This window comes from Wyeomyia smithii, chromosome 3 (assembly GCF_029784165.1).
Source record: "Wyeomyia smithii strain HCP4-BCI-WySm-NY-G18 chromosome 3, ASM2978416v1, whole genome shotgun sequence".
NCBI classification, from domain to species: domain Eukaryota; kingdom Metazoa; phylum Arthropoda; class Insecta; order Diptera; family Culicidae; genus Wyeomyia; species Wyeomyia smithii.
The window spans coordinates 181,546,536-181,564,083 of NC_073696.1; the positions used below are offsets into that span (position 1 = coordinate 181,546,536).

Sequence of the window (17,548 nt, forward strand, 5' to 3'; positions counted from 1 at the left end):
TCATGCAGTTTGAACTGCTCCGACACTCACACCTTCTTCTTTTGTTTCGATCAAAATTCCGCCCACGGTGCTTCATTTTTCCACAATTCGTTTTTTTGGTCGGGACAAAGGCCCCACATTTTTAAACTTCTGCGTAAAATATTTAAAAAAGACAACATTTGTTTCGTTTGGATGTAAACAGCGGGACACAGACAAATTTTGGTCGAATACTGCACGTTATTTGAAATGGCGGTTAGTCGTTAGTGTATTCATAATTATCGGAACAGTCTTTAGCTTTAGCTACTCACACACACACACGCTACTCACACACACGCTACTCACACACACATGCAACTCACACACACACCCCAAGTAACACGGTTAGTCTTTAATAAGTTTAGGTAATTGATATATAACAAATCTCGTCACTATAACAATAACGTATAAACTTGTATACAACTTGTTAACAACTTAAAAAGCGCAAGGGGCGGAGCCAATATAAAACATATATTCAACTTCAAATGAATTGTTCACACGACTTATATAAAACAACTTTATAACGACTATAACCACCACTCTTACATTTCCAGTACCAACAAATGGTGGCCTGTTATTAATAGGTCATAAACAAATGAGTTGAAATTTCACTCGCTGATGATTGTTTCTAATACATATACAAATATACAAAACAGATGACCCACGAAAATAATCATGGCTCTTCATTTGAGAAATTAACAATACAATTCATTGATATATGGTGTTGGTATATTGATTAAATACAATAAATCTACGTGCGATTTCAGATTTGTCGTGAATATTTGCCATGTACTTCGTTAAAATTTACGCGCTTCGAAAAAACCACAATATGATAGTAATCAATATCATATTTTTTTTTAAATTTGAAATAAAGAAAAAAGTAACAGATGAAATCTAGAGGAATGAGCCTCAGGTATACATTTTCGATAGGATTATATTATGAAACGTGCCTTTAGCACAGAAAAATGGTGTTGAATATTATTTTAGCACGCCGCTTGCGCTAACGAGACAGCATGTTGATTATTAGCATTCGTTGAATGGGTTCACCGATTGCCCAAAGATTTTGTCCGTTATATGACCACTATCTATAAAGTTTATTTCGGTAAAAATATCGCAAAATAATTGAAAAAAATGAACATTGAAACATCAAGGTGAACTAAGATGTCATGCACTATGTACTAATTATTTGAACTTTCTTACTCTTTTAGCAAACCAAGCGAGGAGTAATTTCTGCCACAATTTGGAGATGGAATCGTGAAACCAATTAAGCAAGGCTATATAAAGCTACTACAATCTATAAAAAAAATCGCCGTCACCATCTTGATTATTGTAGTAGAGAAAATAATATAAAAATTCTCCTAACTAAACCACGCATTAAATAATATATTTTGAAATTTGAGTAAAACAGAAATATTCAAACATTGATCTGAGCTTATTAACGATGATCAAAATAATAATAATAAAACCGAAGATCGTTGAGCAAGACAAAAAAGAGAATTGAAACAAATCATGGCCGATCAAATCAAACGATTTTCTTGTTTTAAGGAAACTGAATGATAAATTTATTGATTATAATTTACTGTCAAATTTATTATTTATGTTTAATCAAACATAAATTCCCTGGGTGTTTAAATATTTTATATAATTTTGAATATTATAACGGTATTTTTGATCTGCACTGTATTTGATGAAGAAGAAATAGTTCACACCATAAAATCACATTTACAACTGAGACACACATACACTACTTACACACACACATACACACACATACACACACATACACACGCTACTTACACACACACACATACACACGCTACTTACACACACATACACACGCTACCTACACACACATACACACGCTACTCACACACGCTAACGCTATTCACACACACATACACACGCTAACGGTACTCATACACACACACACACACACTTGGTATACAACACACTATACCTACACAAATTACTATCGGCAGCATCCGAACGGCTTCCAAGTCTTCCAATGGTCCCTTCCAACGGCTTCCAATGGTCCCCAGTGCCGATCACGTCCAGTTTCGGGTTGTATTCCAACATCGATATCTGAGTTAGATTACCACTGGTGGGGTCCAACTCAGATCGAAGGGAAGCCGAACTGTTCGCTTTGACGGTCGACCAGGGAATGATCTTCTCTCAACACGGAATGTCCTTTTATAGCGTCACTCAGTATGGGGAACATGGGTGATTGGGGGAAGAACCAATCACGTGGAAGCATCTCTGCTTTCTTTCTTCGTCGCCTACGTTGGGTGATGAATGCGATGCCAATTGGCTGGCATTGCTAGCCAATGACTGAATGCGTGAAATCATTTCGTCTATGTTTTTGAAGTCTGCGTTAGGGAAATATGCCAATCGTATGAAAAATGTATGTGGATATTCAACCTTCAAACTTTCCCGCAATTTTCACGGAGTATTGAGAAAATGGCAACTAAAATTATCATGTTATACAAATCTTGTATGTTTTAGCTTTCCAACGGTATATTAACTATTGAAATCGGAACAGTTGTTTGAGCGCTATTAGCATTTGAAATCTTCCATTCCAACCAAAAACGTTACATGTTCAATCCAGTTTTCCCAAAATGTACCTTAGTATAGTGTAGAAATTCATTTCCGATTTCGCTGAAACTTTGTACAGTTGTTTCCTTTTTAAAAAAGAGATCATTTTATGTTATCAGTTCTACATGTAGACTCACGACTGCTGTTTCAAAAAGGCCTATTCAAAAATGTGACTGATGGATGAACTTTTTTTTTTTTCTTCACAACATGAACTTTTCTTTATTAGAAAACGGTTTGTTTGATTGATATGGTATCTCCAGCAAATTGTAGGTAATAAAATTACGGTTCTAAAAAATATGCGAAGTAGTGTGGACTGCCTCAGTAAGTACCTACTTTTCTCGGGAAGGTGAGGAAACTTCTGCTCATACCGCCTTCCGGGGCTTCCGAGTCGATTTTCTAATCTTTACTGTTTTTCGAAACGTTCTTCTGTTGAGTTGGAACTTGTCTATTCCATTTTGTTCACGATTTAAGTCATCGGGCAGTGGTAGGAGCCGGGTTTGCTCTGGCTGTCATCTGTGATGCTGCATTTTCTTATTCCATCATTGTTGGTTTATTTCTCTTTGTTTCTGCTACTGATTCCGGGAAGTGTTGTGTCTTGTTTCGTGAATATTCGATAGTTCTACCACAGACTAACAGACATAACACTTCGAACAAATTTTCAATAAATTCATCGTTCGGATGATTCCAGTACTTTACGTTAGTAACACTAGCACCATCTGCTGTCATGTTCGCGCTGCGTCATGTATTTCGACATCAGCGCCAGCGTTACTGCATGTGTCAAATGGGGAACCACAAAATATGTATGAGACTGCATGACAGCGCCCCAGACGGCGTTATCGCGTGATGATTGTTATTCGATTGGAAATTTGAAATGATCGTTTTTTGTGGCGATGGAGCTAGGTTCCAGTGTTACGTCTGTTAGTCTGTGGTTCTACCGTTGCCCCAGAATTTAAAATGGTTCACAGGGGTAGTACACTTTAAATTCGTTTTTCTCGAAATTATCAAAATGTTACTTGGCCTGGTCTGACTTACCACCGACCAGTTTGGTGTCTAAAGCTGTTCGGCTGTAAATGTCATATCGTAAAATGTTATACCAAAAAATAACAGTTACACACACTGATGCAACTACTCTGAATTTTTTTGCTCGGAGCATAGCTGCAAAAATGAATTCGACATTAGCGTCCATTATTCACACAAGACGAGAAAAAAACACTTCGGAATATGAATAAATGAAAGCACAATGTTCGGCAATCGATGAAACAAAGGGTTCCATTAAGTGTATGGTTCTCGCGGTCAAATAGCACTTACGTCTCCTTCGACTAGAAGATGAACATGAACTGAGAAATTCTTTTTCATTTATATGTTTCATCGATCTTTGACACTTGAAACAATGATCCTTCACATATCTCAGTTTTCATTCTCTGTAGGAAATGAAGTTGATAGTTTTCTTTGATACTTTCACTTTATCTTAATGAGAGCATGGTGCTTCTGCAATACTCAACAACATATTATTCACTATACGGAAAATATTTGTCCAGTTGTGAATTGCGATTTCCCACCTCAACCAGCTGGTAGTACATAACCAAAGTGTTCATTAATCTTATAACTTATTGATTAGCAGGCGTGGTGGCAGAAAAAATGTGTGTCATCCATGATGACAATTCAAGCTTCGCTTCTTCTGAATCGCATTTATTGACGGACATGATTGAAACCGGGTTCAAACTGGTTTGGTTGATTTAATTTAAGAAATCGGGAGAGTAGCGAGAAACAACATGGTTGTTAGAATAACTTTCACTGCGTGATGAGTCTGGCATTGATGATATGAGTTGCTGACATTTTAATAACACGTTATGTGAGACAATTTTGAGGTCGCCTGGATTCGTTCACTTTCAATGGATTGTGAACTTGACACAAGCGAGTAATGTGAAAGAAAAAAAAAAAAACAAGCCGTGTGGGCGTTGCAGGGTTTAAGTCAACCTGGTTGGCATAAAGTTGGCCCTAAGGCGCGCTTAAGGTCTTCTGTTCGTGTTGCTTGACGTCGTGATGGTGGCCTCGATTTGTCAGCAGATTGGATAAGACACAATGAGTGCGCTGCGACCGAATTAATTCATCGGTGCCGTTTCTTTTCGTCTCCCATCTGTAGAGCACGCAAACGCAAACGACTTACCAAGTCAATCCGCTGCACAGTGGGAAGACTCTAGAGCAATACTGGCCAAAAGTTCATAAATACGAGAAAATATATGATTCGCATGTTGTTTTGGAATGCAGAGTCCGAATTGGGTTTTGAATGAAAACAATTTTTTATTTGTTCATCAAAAACTCTCGCTTAGAAAAACATTAGCGTTGTTTTTTGACTGGTGTAATGTCTTCGGCAAAGTTGTAGATAGTATTTTGTGCTTCCAGTGTATTTATATATTATGAGAAGAACCATTTTTGAAATAGAAAAAAAAAATAAATAAATTAAATGTTCACTTTCTAAAAATCTTTTTTTTTGTACGAAAACTACACAATGTTAGCTAAACATTGACGGTTGACGAAGTTAGCGAAACAAAAAATGAATATTCGCAAAAGATTTTTTTACTGTGTATAATTTTTTTGGATGGACAAAATCATTATCTACAACTTTGCTGTCGATACTATACCAATCAAAATAAGCCGGTTTTGCACAAAAAACAATTTTTTATCATAATGCACTTTGCACTACAACAATACCGAAGACATCACCGTTCTGGCTGAATTTTGAAATGACACGCAAAAAAATATTTCACCTAGACTTCCTACGTCTTTTGGTAAGTTTATACATTATTCAATGATAGAGATTTTTTTCTCGAACGTTATCAAAATTCAAGGCTATCCAAGGCTCGCTCTTGGGTCGATAGCCAGCGATTGCCCACTGCTCGTTGTCGACATCCACCGCGAAACCCCTGTCCGTTTCCCAATCCGTGGTAAAGCTTTTGAGTAATTATTTCACATTCAAATGGTTTCATTTCAGGCAGATCGAGTCAGTTATACCTGCTACAACAATTCATGTCATAGAGCACATGTATGTTGTACGCTCATTGTGATCATGAAAATGCTATTAAATCATACACGAGTTATTCTGACTACATTGAACTATGTATATGTTGCATTTTACTTTGTATTTTCAGTTGACATGTGTCACAAAATTTATTTCTTTATCAAGCTCCTTTACTTTGGACATTACATTTCATAAAAGAAAATATTAGAAATCAATCAGTTTAGTTATTGTACAATTATCCATACTTTTGAATAATTATATCTCCAAATTAGATTATATTGCTGTAAAGTTGCCGGAATAGCTGCAGGGCACATTCGATTTATACGTAATATTAACACCACTTCCACGTAGCCTGATTCAACATTCCACAGAATGAGCGCACACATACATACGGCCGGCGGCGTGGACAACGTCATAACCGTACCCGAAAGCGAAAGTTTTAATTCGTCAAAATAAATAAATATATTGGTCTGACTAAAGGTTTCACTCTTCCTTTCATTGCCTGAATCCTGATTCGACTTCCATTCCTTTACCGAGCTGTCGCGTTTCGACACAGGTTTGTACCGTTCGACATATTAGCGACTATTATGGCAGACGAAATGAATGTCATTTATTGCAATCGTAGCATTCAGCGATTGAGCGGTTTGTGACTTTTTCTCATTTATCCCGCATTCCCGCTATAGCGTAGCAGTCTTATGGCTAGGTGATTTGGGTCACCAAAGATATTTTCGGCTGCTGCGTGCAAACCTGCGATCGAGGTATTGTGCAGTGGATCATTTGCTTGAATACCATTATGCTACACTATGAAAAAATTTATGTGGTTTATTTACTTGTCCCATATGCATAGATATTTTTTCAAGAATTGAGTCAATAGAGAGATTAGGATTTTGCATTGTGATCAACATGTGCTAAAAAAATAAAAGCTGGAATCTTATAACATGTTTTTCGAACAGTGCTGTCAAAAATTGAGTTGTCGCACCACTCGAAGCCGCTGTTCACTGGGGATAGAGTAGATCAGGTGTAATCATTGGTGCGCTTCTCACAAGTGGCTTGAGCTATACCTTTTTCGGTTGTTTACTTATGAGAGGTACAGCTAGCGATTTAGCATAGCGATGTGACTGTGTTGTTTATTTCATTCATTCGTCTGTTTGTATATTCTGATCCATAGCTTTCACATTTCTCTTGAAAACTTGTTTGACCAAAACTGTCTTTCCCGTGTTTCAGATTGGGTTTACCAGCGCAATTAGCAACATCGGTGGTAGCTGTGGCTCCAGAAAGAAAGCAATCGAAGCAGCAGATGCCGAGACGATTCGATTCGCCACGTAGATTTGATTCATCCCACGGAAGCGACACCGGTACTAGTACTCGGGAGTCAGAGTGTAGTGAGGAGCAGCAACACTCCCCGTCCAGTCCTTTATCACCAATTTCTTGCCAGTCTAAGTTATACGACTCATTGGCCGCGGAGCTGCGGGAAAAGCTGAGTGGAGGCGTTCCTTTACTGCTACCGGCCAAGGATTGTGATAAATCAACTGGAAACGATTCGAGGAGGTACAACATTTCCGATGTTGAGTAACTCGCATATAAATGTTTATCAAACTTTCATTTCTAGATGTCGAAATCCTTGCATCGTTGGATCTGTAACATCGGTTGGTAATAAGCAAGGAGTATCGTCACGTGGGTCATCTGGCATCGGATCCGATTTGGCACCAAGCCCAGAGCGGCAGGATGCTCATAGCTCTAGCGGTAAGAGTTGGATTAGCCCTATTAAAACCTACTAATACACATTTTTTGCAGAAGAAGAATGGGTGAATGAACCAGAAGCTTCTTTAGTTAGTTCGTCACATCAACGTGTTTCGAATACCAGAGCAAAGGAGAAATACTTGGAAGAGCCAATGTCACGCATTAGCAAGTATCGTGATCCTCCAACAACTTATTTGTATCCGAACGTACGACAAGATAAGATAGATGGTAGATTCCAGCGTTCTTCCAGTAGAGAAGAAGATAACAGTCTCCGTGGATCTGTCAATTCTCGTGAGGAGGAAGTGAAACCTATTATCACCAAACAAACTTCTTTGCATGGTCGTTTCCGAGATGCATTCAACGCTGATCAATACGCGGTCGAAGATCGCAAAAAGAAAATCACCATCGATGAGAAGCGCTACGAGCAAGAGGATTTTCGAAGAAAATCCAACCATTCCGACAGATATCACGTGAACGAACAAGAAGAAAACTATCACTTCAAGAAGTTATCGCCAACCGGAAAGTACTACGATGGATATGATCACGATAAAATTCATTATCGAGAGAACCTTACTGATCGCCAAAAGTATCGAGAAATCATTTCCGAAAGTTCGAAATATTGCGATGCGTCTCCCAAGCGGGTGGGATATCGAGACGAATATAGAGAGTATTCCCCTGAAAGAATACATGGTAGAGGCAAATACTCACCGAATTATGATGATCATCGAGATTTCAAGATTGAACGTGAGTTCCGCGAACGTGATCATCCACGAACGTCGTCGGGCAGAGAACATCACTTCGTGCGGGATGATAGTCCTGATGATCGGTACAGAGCGGGATTCAATGATCGTAGACCGTATAGAGAAAACGAACCGGTTGGTGGCCCAGATCCAGTTGATAAGAATGGCAAATTGCCAATGACACGCTATAAATCTTCAGAGGAATCCAAACGTATTCGGGATAGGTATGATGATCGATGGGAACGTCAGCCCATGTATCCGGAAGACAATGTCGGGGATGATAAATATCGAGATGTTGCTCCTCGTTATCGTGAAGATATCAGACAGTCTCCCGTTATGAAGAAAGCTGAAACCCGAATGAAGACAGTTGAAATCAAAACCAGCTCACCAGAATCTACGATTCGTAAAATATCACCAAAAGATAGGTTCCAAAATGCTAAAGAAAAGTTCCAACAAATGGAACGTGATCGACACGAGCAGGAACGCATCGAACGCGAACGTCAAGAACGTGAACAAATGCTTCATGCAAAGCGAGTCGCTGAGGCTCCTCGGAGAAGTTCCCTCGAAGCGGTTGTCGTGAGTTCGCGTGACAGCAACGATTGGAGCTCTGATGAGGAAGAAATTTCGCCAAGAGGACATCCCCGGTCAACCAATAGTGCTGGCTATCGTGAGATAGATACCAGCGATCGCTATCCGGTGTTGGAACACGAATCGATGCCAGCTCGTGTAATGCCAGCCAAAAGCCTTGGAAATCTGAACAAAGGTTATCGCCATAGCTACGCAGAGCCAAGGCCACCGCCAGTTTCCCGAAGCAGTGGTCGAGTTGGGTTGGCTGCGGTTAATCCATATTAAATACACCATAGCTTCATCTGCAGATACTCATGTAAAAACGGTGTGGTTACATTGATCTGTTGGCCGACTGTAATATAAATGTGCTTAATTATCCAATGCAGGGTGCACTGCTGCTGCCCTTGCAACAGATTGAACTACATAGCGAAAACTATATAGCCCGTGCTCACGTAGAATAATGGAATACTTGCATGTTTTGAAGTGCCTTATAGCAATAATCAGATAATAAATTTAAACGTGTCTGCTGTAAACCTGGATGTATTGACAATAAATGATTGAGAAGAAAACCGGTGTGACGTTTTTTTAAACATTAAGAGGGTAGTCTCAGTTGGTTGTTTTATAATGTTTCGATGACTTTTGCATAGGCGTAGCCAGAGGGGGGCAGGGGGGGGCGTTGCCCTCCCCCCCTAAATGTTGACATTGGTGCAAAATTTTGTTTTCAATAACTCTAATAGCACAAAACGACATCTTTAGCCCATAGAAACACCTGTGTTAAGTACCAGCCAGATCAAAAACAATTGATTGAAATGCTTGCGCTGTTGTGTGTAATTGCACAGGTTTTTCAGTTGATCCACCAAGGATATTGCAGCGGCCTGCATCAACTAGCTTGGAGTATTGGAACCGAGCTGTGACAATTCCTTACCTTGATTCTCTTGTAACCTCACTGGAAACACGGTTCGATGAAGATAGTGCACCTGCCTACGCATTGTCCTTGCTGTATCCCGCTAACGTAATACGCATGTCGTTGGAAGAGTTCACGCGCAAAACCAAAAATTTCGTAATTTTTTATGAAGTTGACAATTTTGTTGGAGAGGTGGAAGTTTTGCATTAACATTGCAGCAGTATGAGAGCAGACCGTAAGAACTTGGAAGAGTTGGATCTTATAGACCTGCTAGCTAAAGTCCGTTCTTTCTACCCTGTGACTGAGAAAGCAGTTCAAATTGCACTTGCTCTACCATGGAAACATGCACGATTTAACGCTCGTTCAGCACATTACGTCGGGTAAAAACCTGGCTGAGGTCAACAATATTTGAACAGCGGTTGAGTGCTCTCTGCTTGCTGAGTGTTCATCGGCAGATGGTCAACAACAATCGTGAAAAGACACATGAACCGCTTCCGGAATGTTTGACGTTTGATGCTCGAAGATTTTATTGAGAATCTTGACTGTGTCTTCAATCTTGACGTCCTTGGGAAGCTTTGACAGGATGTAGTTGAGCTAGCGGCTGTGCGAATGGGTGTCCAGCTTTCGGAGAAGTAAACGTATCTTCGCCGCATCATTCAGCTGGCCTGCATCGTTCTCGAAGAGGTCCTGGTAGCGGTTAAACAACAATGTCCGAACGTAACTCCGTTTTCTTCGTCGAAGACAAACTCGATGATGTTCCACTCTAATGTTAAGGACAACTTTTCACTGGTTGCCTTGATGTAACAATCACTAACGACTAGTATTTATTTCTATTTTTCAAAACACATTAAAGTCGCTTTTTACGTGAGGGATACGTGCCGCTTAAAAAACGCGTAAATCCCGGAATCCGCGTAAAAAAATTTCGAAATCCGCGTTAAAAAACCGCGTAAATTCCGGAATCCACGCAAAAAAAAACCGTGTAAAAAAACCCGCGTAAAAACAACCGCGTTAAAAGCGACCTTAGTGTACCATTTTTTTACTTCTAAAATTTTGAAGAGCTTGCCCCCCCCCCCCCCCCTATTCGAAATTCTGGCTACGCCTATGGACTTTTGATATTTTTGTGATATGAAATATTGATACATATTTTAAATTTTATTTATAATCGGCACTTATCATAACGGACAGGGTTCTTTCCTGCTAAAATGTGTATCATCGTGTATATTGTAATCAAAGATCCAATTCCAAGATTTATTGATACGGGAAATTTGTTGCTAAGAGTAATTTGCAATAATTGATTGGTATTAGACAACGTTGCTGTAATATCGGTATGATTCGGGACTTCTATGTGATCCACTTCACTTAAGCCTATCTGCAGGTCTGTTGGTTTGAAAACACGAGAGAAAAGAATTTAGAACTTCCCTAAGTATTCACGTTTTTTAACAAATGCCTATCATTTAGAATCTTGGAAGTTTTCTCTTTTATTTATTTTGTTAACATTTTTGAGGTGGCTTTGAGTTACTTTGTGAAAGTTAAATTTCTTGCTCACATTTTTGTTCTGCGAAAAGCAAGATCACACTGCCAGACATATTGATTTGGATTTTTGACTAATTAACATCGTGGTTGCAATCTGATATGGATGATATCTTGCCAGAAGATTTTGAAAAAGGAGAGGAGGAGGAGGACTGTTGCATTGGGAAATTTTTATTATTTTGAAGTCATTTACTTAATTTGTCATTTGAGCAATTTCCTACAACTAATCGAATTATCACAATGACAGCAAAATATTTCGATAAAATTGAATAAGTTTTACAGATGTTCCGTAAACCCAAAAGCCTTAAAATTTCTTTTGCTAAAGCTCGCAATATTACTGCAGAAAACTTTTTTCGCTAAATTTCTAGTCTCTTCGAAAGCAGATTAAAATTTTCAATTTCTAGCGAAGCGTAATTTATTGATGCTTTTTTCACACAGCTTATCACGATTTTTTTGTGTGGGTACTTTTTATTTTGCTCTATTCCCTGCTACCTCTCTTCCTTCGTTTTTTTGTGCATCAGAGATTGTAAACAATTTTTCAACTTGTTTTGTATAGAATAATGGATTATGTAACTTTTGGAATGGCTTTTTGTATTTAAAAATTTTGGATCAAGATACAGTAAAATCTGTGTTTGTGCTATGTACAATTCTAAACATGAAATTATATCATTTGTTAACATATCTCTATACAAAATGATTCTTTGTGAAACCCCGGGGTTCAGAGAACCGCATTTTCAAACAGTCAAACGAAACCTTTTTTACTGCGCATGCTCCTCTTTGGGTTATCGATGAAAGGTTACACTAATGACTGGTTCCACCCTTAATACTCGAAAATCAATAATTCTGACAATCAAATCTTTCATCTGGTGTCTGTTTTAAGAACGCATTCTTTCGATAAAAATCTTCTAGTGTAGAAACATTAGCAGTTACAAGTTGCCATTTGAAACTTTACGTTAGCACAAAGACTGTCCTATTCATTGCAATCAAAATGGCCGAGGGTACGTATGAATACGAATGTATGAGGGCTGAGTTGTTGGGTGTCGAAAAGCCCAATCGCGAAGAATTCGAAGCGAGTATGAAGCTTCGAAGGGAGGTTGAACAGGAAGAACCGTTAACGCAGGAGATGCAGGTTGGTATCTTGAAAACAAATAATGATAAATTAGCATGATTGAAATTGTACGATTGTTTCGGTTGAGTCGTCATAACTTCATTATATAGGATAATGGGTTTAATTTCTGATCTCTCGTAGGAGATTGACCTGCACGACGAACAACTACATGGAACTACCGGGAAGATGGATGAATTGAACAATATACTGTCAATAACGCAACAACGGATAAACAAATTTAAGGTATTTTGTTCTATAGAAAATTTTGTAAAATATTCTGACAGGATGAAACCGTAGGTTGCCTGCGGCAGTCTTACTAGTTTGCTCAAAATGCGCCCGGCGACACCAAACGCAGGAACCTCATCCAACGAAGCTGCAGAAGGAGCCTCTTCGAACACCATCAATGACGCACTGGACGCATTAGATACTATGAAGGATGTGGAGGCAGCATCGGATGCAAAAATTGCCAAGTCAGCAGCTCAAGATATGGGTAAAAAAATGACATCTCAACTCGACAAACTAGATTCATTACTGTCGAAAGCAGATAATGCAACTTATGCCATGAAACATCAAACTGATCAAATGAAGAAGAAGTCAAAATAAGGAGTGTTCACCTGTGTCGGTTAAGATTTAATGAATTTCTAATACTGAATTGACGCTTACGTAAATATTATCTATTACATACACTTACCTACTGTAGAATTTACAACTCATTTAACATTATGCGCTTGTTCAGCGATAGCTCTATAGTTTGACTTTGCAATTAGTTTAGTTGCGGATTTTTTGGCGCAAAATCAACAAACTCTACAATCATTCCCCATGCAGTTGTGCTGTCTTCCAAACATAGCGGTAAACGTTTTCGAGCACAATGAAAAATAAACCCATTGGTACAATGAAAATTGCCTGATTTGAGTGACTATACATGATCGACAAAAAAAAAAGAGATGCCAAGTGAAGTGATCGGAAACACCAAATCAGAATGTGATACTAGCTTGCACTACATGTACAGATGTTGTATGAAAATAGTGAAACATTTTCTACTCGTTGGTAGGTATGACTTACAAAAACGCTAGATGTTGTTGTTGTCTTTATTCCTAATGTAACTACTATCCATCGAAACTACATAATGTACACTCAAAAGGTTAACGATAGTTTAAGATAAGAGCAATAAAGTTATACTGCAAATTGAAACATTCAAATATGTTTTTTTTGTTGCACTGGGTATGAATCGTTTCCCTAGGATATCCTAGGTTGCCCTAGGATAAAAAACAATATCGCACGCTTAGCCTTGGGGCTAATAGCGGTCTCGATCAACTAGATTAGTTGAGAGAATTCGTTATCGATATTGTTTTTGGCACATTTTGCATGTGTAGGATAAGTACAACGATACACCGTGCCCCAGTGCTGAGTCGAGAAAATTTCCAGCTCGAAAAGATCCTCGACTCGATCGGGAATCGAACCCGATATCACAACCGTGTGGGAGAGCTAGCCGACCGACATTGCTAACTACAGAACCACGGGGACCGGTTGCCCTAGGATATTCTTTACAATTAACAAAAAGCACTATGTCTGGGTAGCTGGCATGTATGAAGTCGTATGGTTCAGCACTGTTCTCGCAGTGAACTCTTATGAAGCTATTTTTCAGCAACTGATACTTTTCGATAGCATTTCGATTTGAAGAACAAAGAGCACCTCGATAGCTTGGGTGGTGATCATGGCTGCGTAACCATTAGTAGAAACAGCTTCCTGTTGTGGATTTTGATATTTGTTATCCCGCGGGAAGACACATCCGACTATCTACAAGAGCATGGAGCGATCCATCTATTGGCATTTCCATGGCACAATAGCATGATTAACGCTGCATAGAGCAATCATATGCATGTTACTCATTCAATAGCTGTACCGTGCTGGATCGAAATCCGTACACCTAAGCACATGATAATCTTCGCCGGTCAACATAAAATCAAGAAATCACATATTGCTTTAAACTGACATGATTACTTATAGGTCTACTTATATTCTATCACTATTTTCAAGCAAAATGATTCAAATCACTCCGAAACTCGAAAAAATCATGTTTAAATAGAACATGTTCTGAATCGAAATCCGTACACTTTTGAATCGAAATCCGCACACACGCGATATAGACTGGATCAAAGTTCATACAACAATAAATCAAAATCCGTATAGATATAGAAGTACAAAAATGAACATCTTTTATTTATAATTTATCTTTAAATTTACGAATAAATAAATTTTGAGGATCAATTGCTTCCTGAAGTTTTACACGGTTTTCTAATTTTTTATATCAGCTGAAATAGTGCAATTTGCGTAGCGTTTCGTAGTAACCGGAACGCCGGAACCTCTCGAAGCTTCCCGGTACGACTTTCCCTCGCGCACCTCAGTCACAGCTCCTTCGAAATTGTTTGCCGTATACATATACTTGTTTTCTTCCATTATATGCTGAAAACAAGAAGAAAGTTCAACAATATATGCATGATACACACGCTGTACGGATTTCGATTCAAGCAAATAACAAGAATCAAAATCCGCACGGCACAGTTTTTGTTGAATAAATACAATTTACACTATTTACCAGACAATATACAACTCGAAAATGACAAAGACTTACTTTTTTCATCAATTTCAAAAAGATTCACAGAGTAAAACACTTATATCCCATTTGAAAATCGATTTTATCTGAAGAACGTTTTCTTAGTAAATTCTCTAACGATACAACGAAATGACAACTAAAACCGATACACGATTGATTTTTCATTTTTAATATTTTTATTTCATGGCCTAATGGTGCATAGTTTAATTTAACAGAAGGCCAACAGCTCAACGAATATGTACACGTAACTGTCATATGAATTTTCATTTTTATAATGCTTAAAACTGAAGAAAAACATGAAGGTGTACGGATTTCGATACTGTACGGGTTTCGATCCAGCACGGTATATGTAAAACGAAGTGTCTGGGCGGTAGACTCGACTGTGGGCACGTTGCTCAAGTACCACCACTATTATATCGGGGCGGCGTGAACTAGTGTTACTAGGGAACCAAATCAAGTGTCATTAGGTGCAGGGCGTGCACGCATTTACAAACGATAAAACCGATGACGTAAAGCAGGAGTTCGACGAGCTCCTTTAAAAAACGAAAGGAGAGTGTTCACAACGCGATATATGGGGATATGTACGCACAAGTCGTGCAGGAGGAATTCTTTCGCCTCGTTATTGGTAAGGAACTCTATCTCTACGGCTTGAGGCTAGGAAACTTCGCTGCGGCCTTGGTATGACTATCTGTAATTCCTATTTTGCACGCTAGAACATTGGGAAGCTCACTTGTAGACATCGCAATGAAAAGGGCTGCTCCCAGATTGACCACATGCTGATTGACGGCTGGTACTTTCCAAATATCATCAATATCTTTACGGATCCAAACGTGGATTCAATTTAATATCTCGTGCCAGGAAAGATTCGCGCCCAGCTCACGACCAAAGAGGAAGATGCGTCTGAAGCTTGCAGAGAGCTGAAGAGCCACGAAGCCGCTGAGGAGGACGGCTTACCGTCCGAACTTTTCAAAGTCGAAGCAAGCGGCTGCATACTGCAATTCACTAGATTATCCTGAGAGTACCCGATCAAACGATTATAACAAACGGGTAACACAAATATATCTGAATTTGATAGAAATATCAAATCGTGTAATATTTTTGATATCACAGATAAATCATAAGAACAGAATTATATCAAATTCTGTAATCATTAACTTGAATGTTTAATGGTGTTTTTTTTTTGAAGAAAAAAGGAAAGTACTGTCCTAAGCATATCAAATCAACTAAGTTATGTCAGAAATTAGAGATGCTAGGCTGCTTTGAGTGATATTCGTCGATAACAAGTTAGATGGAAAATTTCGTAGTGTTTTCTATCAATCAAAGAACATTTTAGATTCTAGGATAATATAATTTAATCTACCTGTGTTTTTATTTTACATAATTTTGTTATAAGATCATTATCCACTGGTACTAATAACTCAATTTTTAAAAAATTGGGGCTTGGTTTAATCTGGTCGCACGCCGACCATATGACATTTAACTCTGGTAATAGTTTATTCGTCTACAAACTCACCCATATTAACAGTTAGTACAAAAATAGCTTTTGTTCATATTATATGAACCTGGAAAAGACGTTCAATAGACAAAGTAGATCTTCTAAGGCAATTTGTGCGAGTTTATGTTCTATGTTATAATTAAGAACCATTAGTAAAACATCCATTACAGACAAACTTTCTGCAAACTGAATGCAATCATTGCCGTCAAAAAAAATCTGAAACAAAAGGTATACAATAATGTTTTTATGTTATGATACATACGACTTAAAAACACATATCATTCAGCGTTTTAACTTGTCTTACCGTTTCGTCTAAAAACTCTCCGACATCCTCTTCTTCAAGTTGAGGTAAACTTTCTATAGAATTTTCAACTTCATTGTTAGCATCATCTGGGAGGCGAAGTTACTATCGGTATTATGTACTTCGTTGCAATTCAAAACATCGTCTCGATTAATATTCTGAAAAACATTGAATGTCATCTTCCAGCCCGATTTTTCACCGTTGCACATACTGTTACAGTAAAACTTTTATCACCACTGCAGAAAGATTCACAAGAACTTCCGTTGAACAAAGTGGCCCTTTTGTCTTGAATATGCTCTGAGGTAATATCGGTCGCTCCACGAACAGTTAAATCAAAATCTGATAAATTTCGTGATGCCATACCAGTTGCCGTGATTATTGCTTTTGTAGCAGGATTCTAGGTGTGAAACAACAATTAATGTTAGTTAACCGATAAATATATGATGCTAACCTTTTTTATATAGGTCTTGTTGATCCAAGGACTGATCAAATAGTGATGACGGGTCGTTTATGATTCATTCTATATATTAATCAATCGAACTATATACGGTCGTGACTCGATGGGTGCGATAACAAAAACAAACTAAAAACATGACAGCGTACCATCCCTCTGGTAACCATATCAATATAACGAATGAGTATATGTACTCGCAATTATTTAGCTTATTTTTTAAATGACGAAAAATTAATAACAAACGATAGCCAAATTCAATCAACAAAATTTTAGTTTCGCGTGTAGCTGCAGGTTAACAGCAAAAATACTATTACTTTTAATGCTGTAGCCAATTCAAGAAATGCACATAAATTGACTACGAAAATCCCAACTATATGACAGTGGGTTGGTTTTCAGACAATAACATGAATGGCAATTATATGGATTCATGGTCAGGTATATGAGTTGCCAAACATACTGAAAAATCTGT

General features: G+C 38.3%; 2 protein-coding genes and 1 long non-coding RNA gene across 5 annotated transcripts in view; 2 read left to right on the forward strand and 1 right to left on the reverse strand.

Annotated features, from left to right (window-relative positions):
* Window positions 1–9,242, forward strand: part of LOC129729730 (uncharacterized) — a 78,604-nt gene extending 69,362 nt beyond the window's left edge. For all 3 annotated transcript variants that reach the window (XM_055688519.1, XM_055688520.1, XM_055688518.1), the window contains 3 exons: window positions 6,851–7,174; window positions 7,236–7,369; window positions 7,421–9,242. In XM_055688519.1, coding sequence (XP_055544494.1) covers window positions 6,851–7,174; window positions 7,236–7,369; window positions 7,421–8,958 — 1,996 coding nt within the window. In that variant the 3' untranslated portion in view covers window positions 8,959–9,242. The remainder of the gene's footprint in view (window positions 1–6,850; window positions 7,175–7,235; window positions 7,370–7,420) is intronic.
* A 2,684-nt stretch (window positions 9,243–11,926) lies between these two features.
* Window positions 11,927–13,408, forward strand: LOC129729731 (uncharacterized). The gene is made up of 3 exons (XM_055688521.1): window positions 11,927–12,236; window positions 12,357–12,458; window positions 12,513–13,408. Exons 1-3 carry the CDS (start codon window positions 12,096–12,098, stop codon window positions 12,816–12,818), a joined length of 549 nt encoding a protein of 182 aa, XP_055544496.1. The 5' UTR covers window positions 11,927–12,095; the 3' UTR covers window positions 12,819–13,408.
* A 2,799-nt stretch (window positions 13,409–16,207) lies between these two features.
* LOC129729732 (uncharacterized) lies at window positions 16,208–17,193 on the reverse strand. Its single transcript, XR_008728734.1, has 4 exons — window positions 17,077–17,193; window positions 16,837–17,022; window positions 16,629–16,783; window positions 16,208–16,540 (listed from the first exon to the last, which is right to left on the reverse strand). It is a non-coding gene; the product is annotated as an uncharacterized LOC129729732 (long non-coding RNA).
* Window positions 17,194–17,548: the final 355 nt, after the last annotated feature.

Coding starts and splice junctions, on each gene's coding strand:
- LOC129729731 (XM_055688521.1), top strand. CDS start 12,096: ATGGCCGAGGGTACGTATGAATACGAATGTATGAGGGCTGAGTTGTTG. Junction 12,237..12,356: donor CGTTAACGCAGGAGATGCAG/GTTGGTATCTTG, acceptor GATCTCTCGTAG/GAGATTGACCTGCACGACGA. Junction 12,459..12,512: donor AACGGATAAACAAATTTAAG/GTATTTTGTTCT, acceptor ATGAAACCGTAG/GTTGCCTGCGGCAGTCTTAC.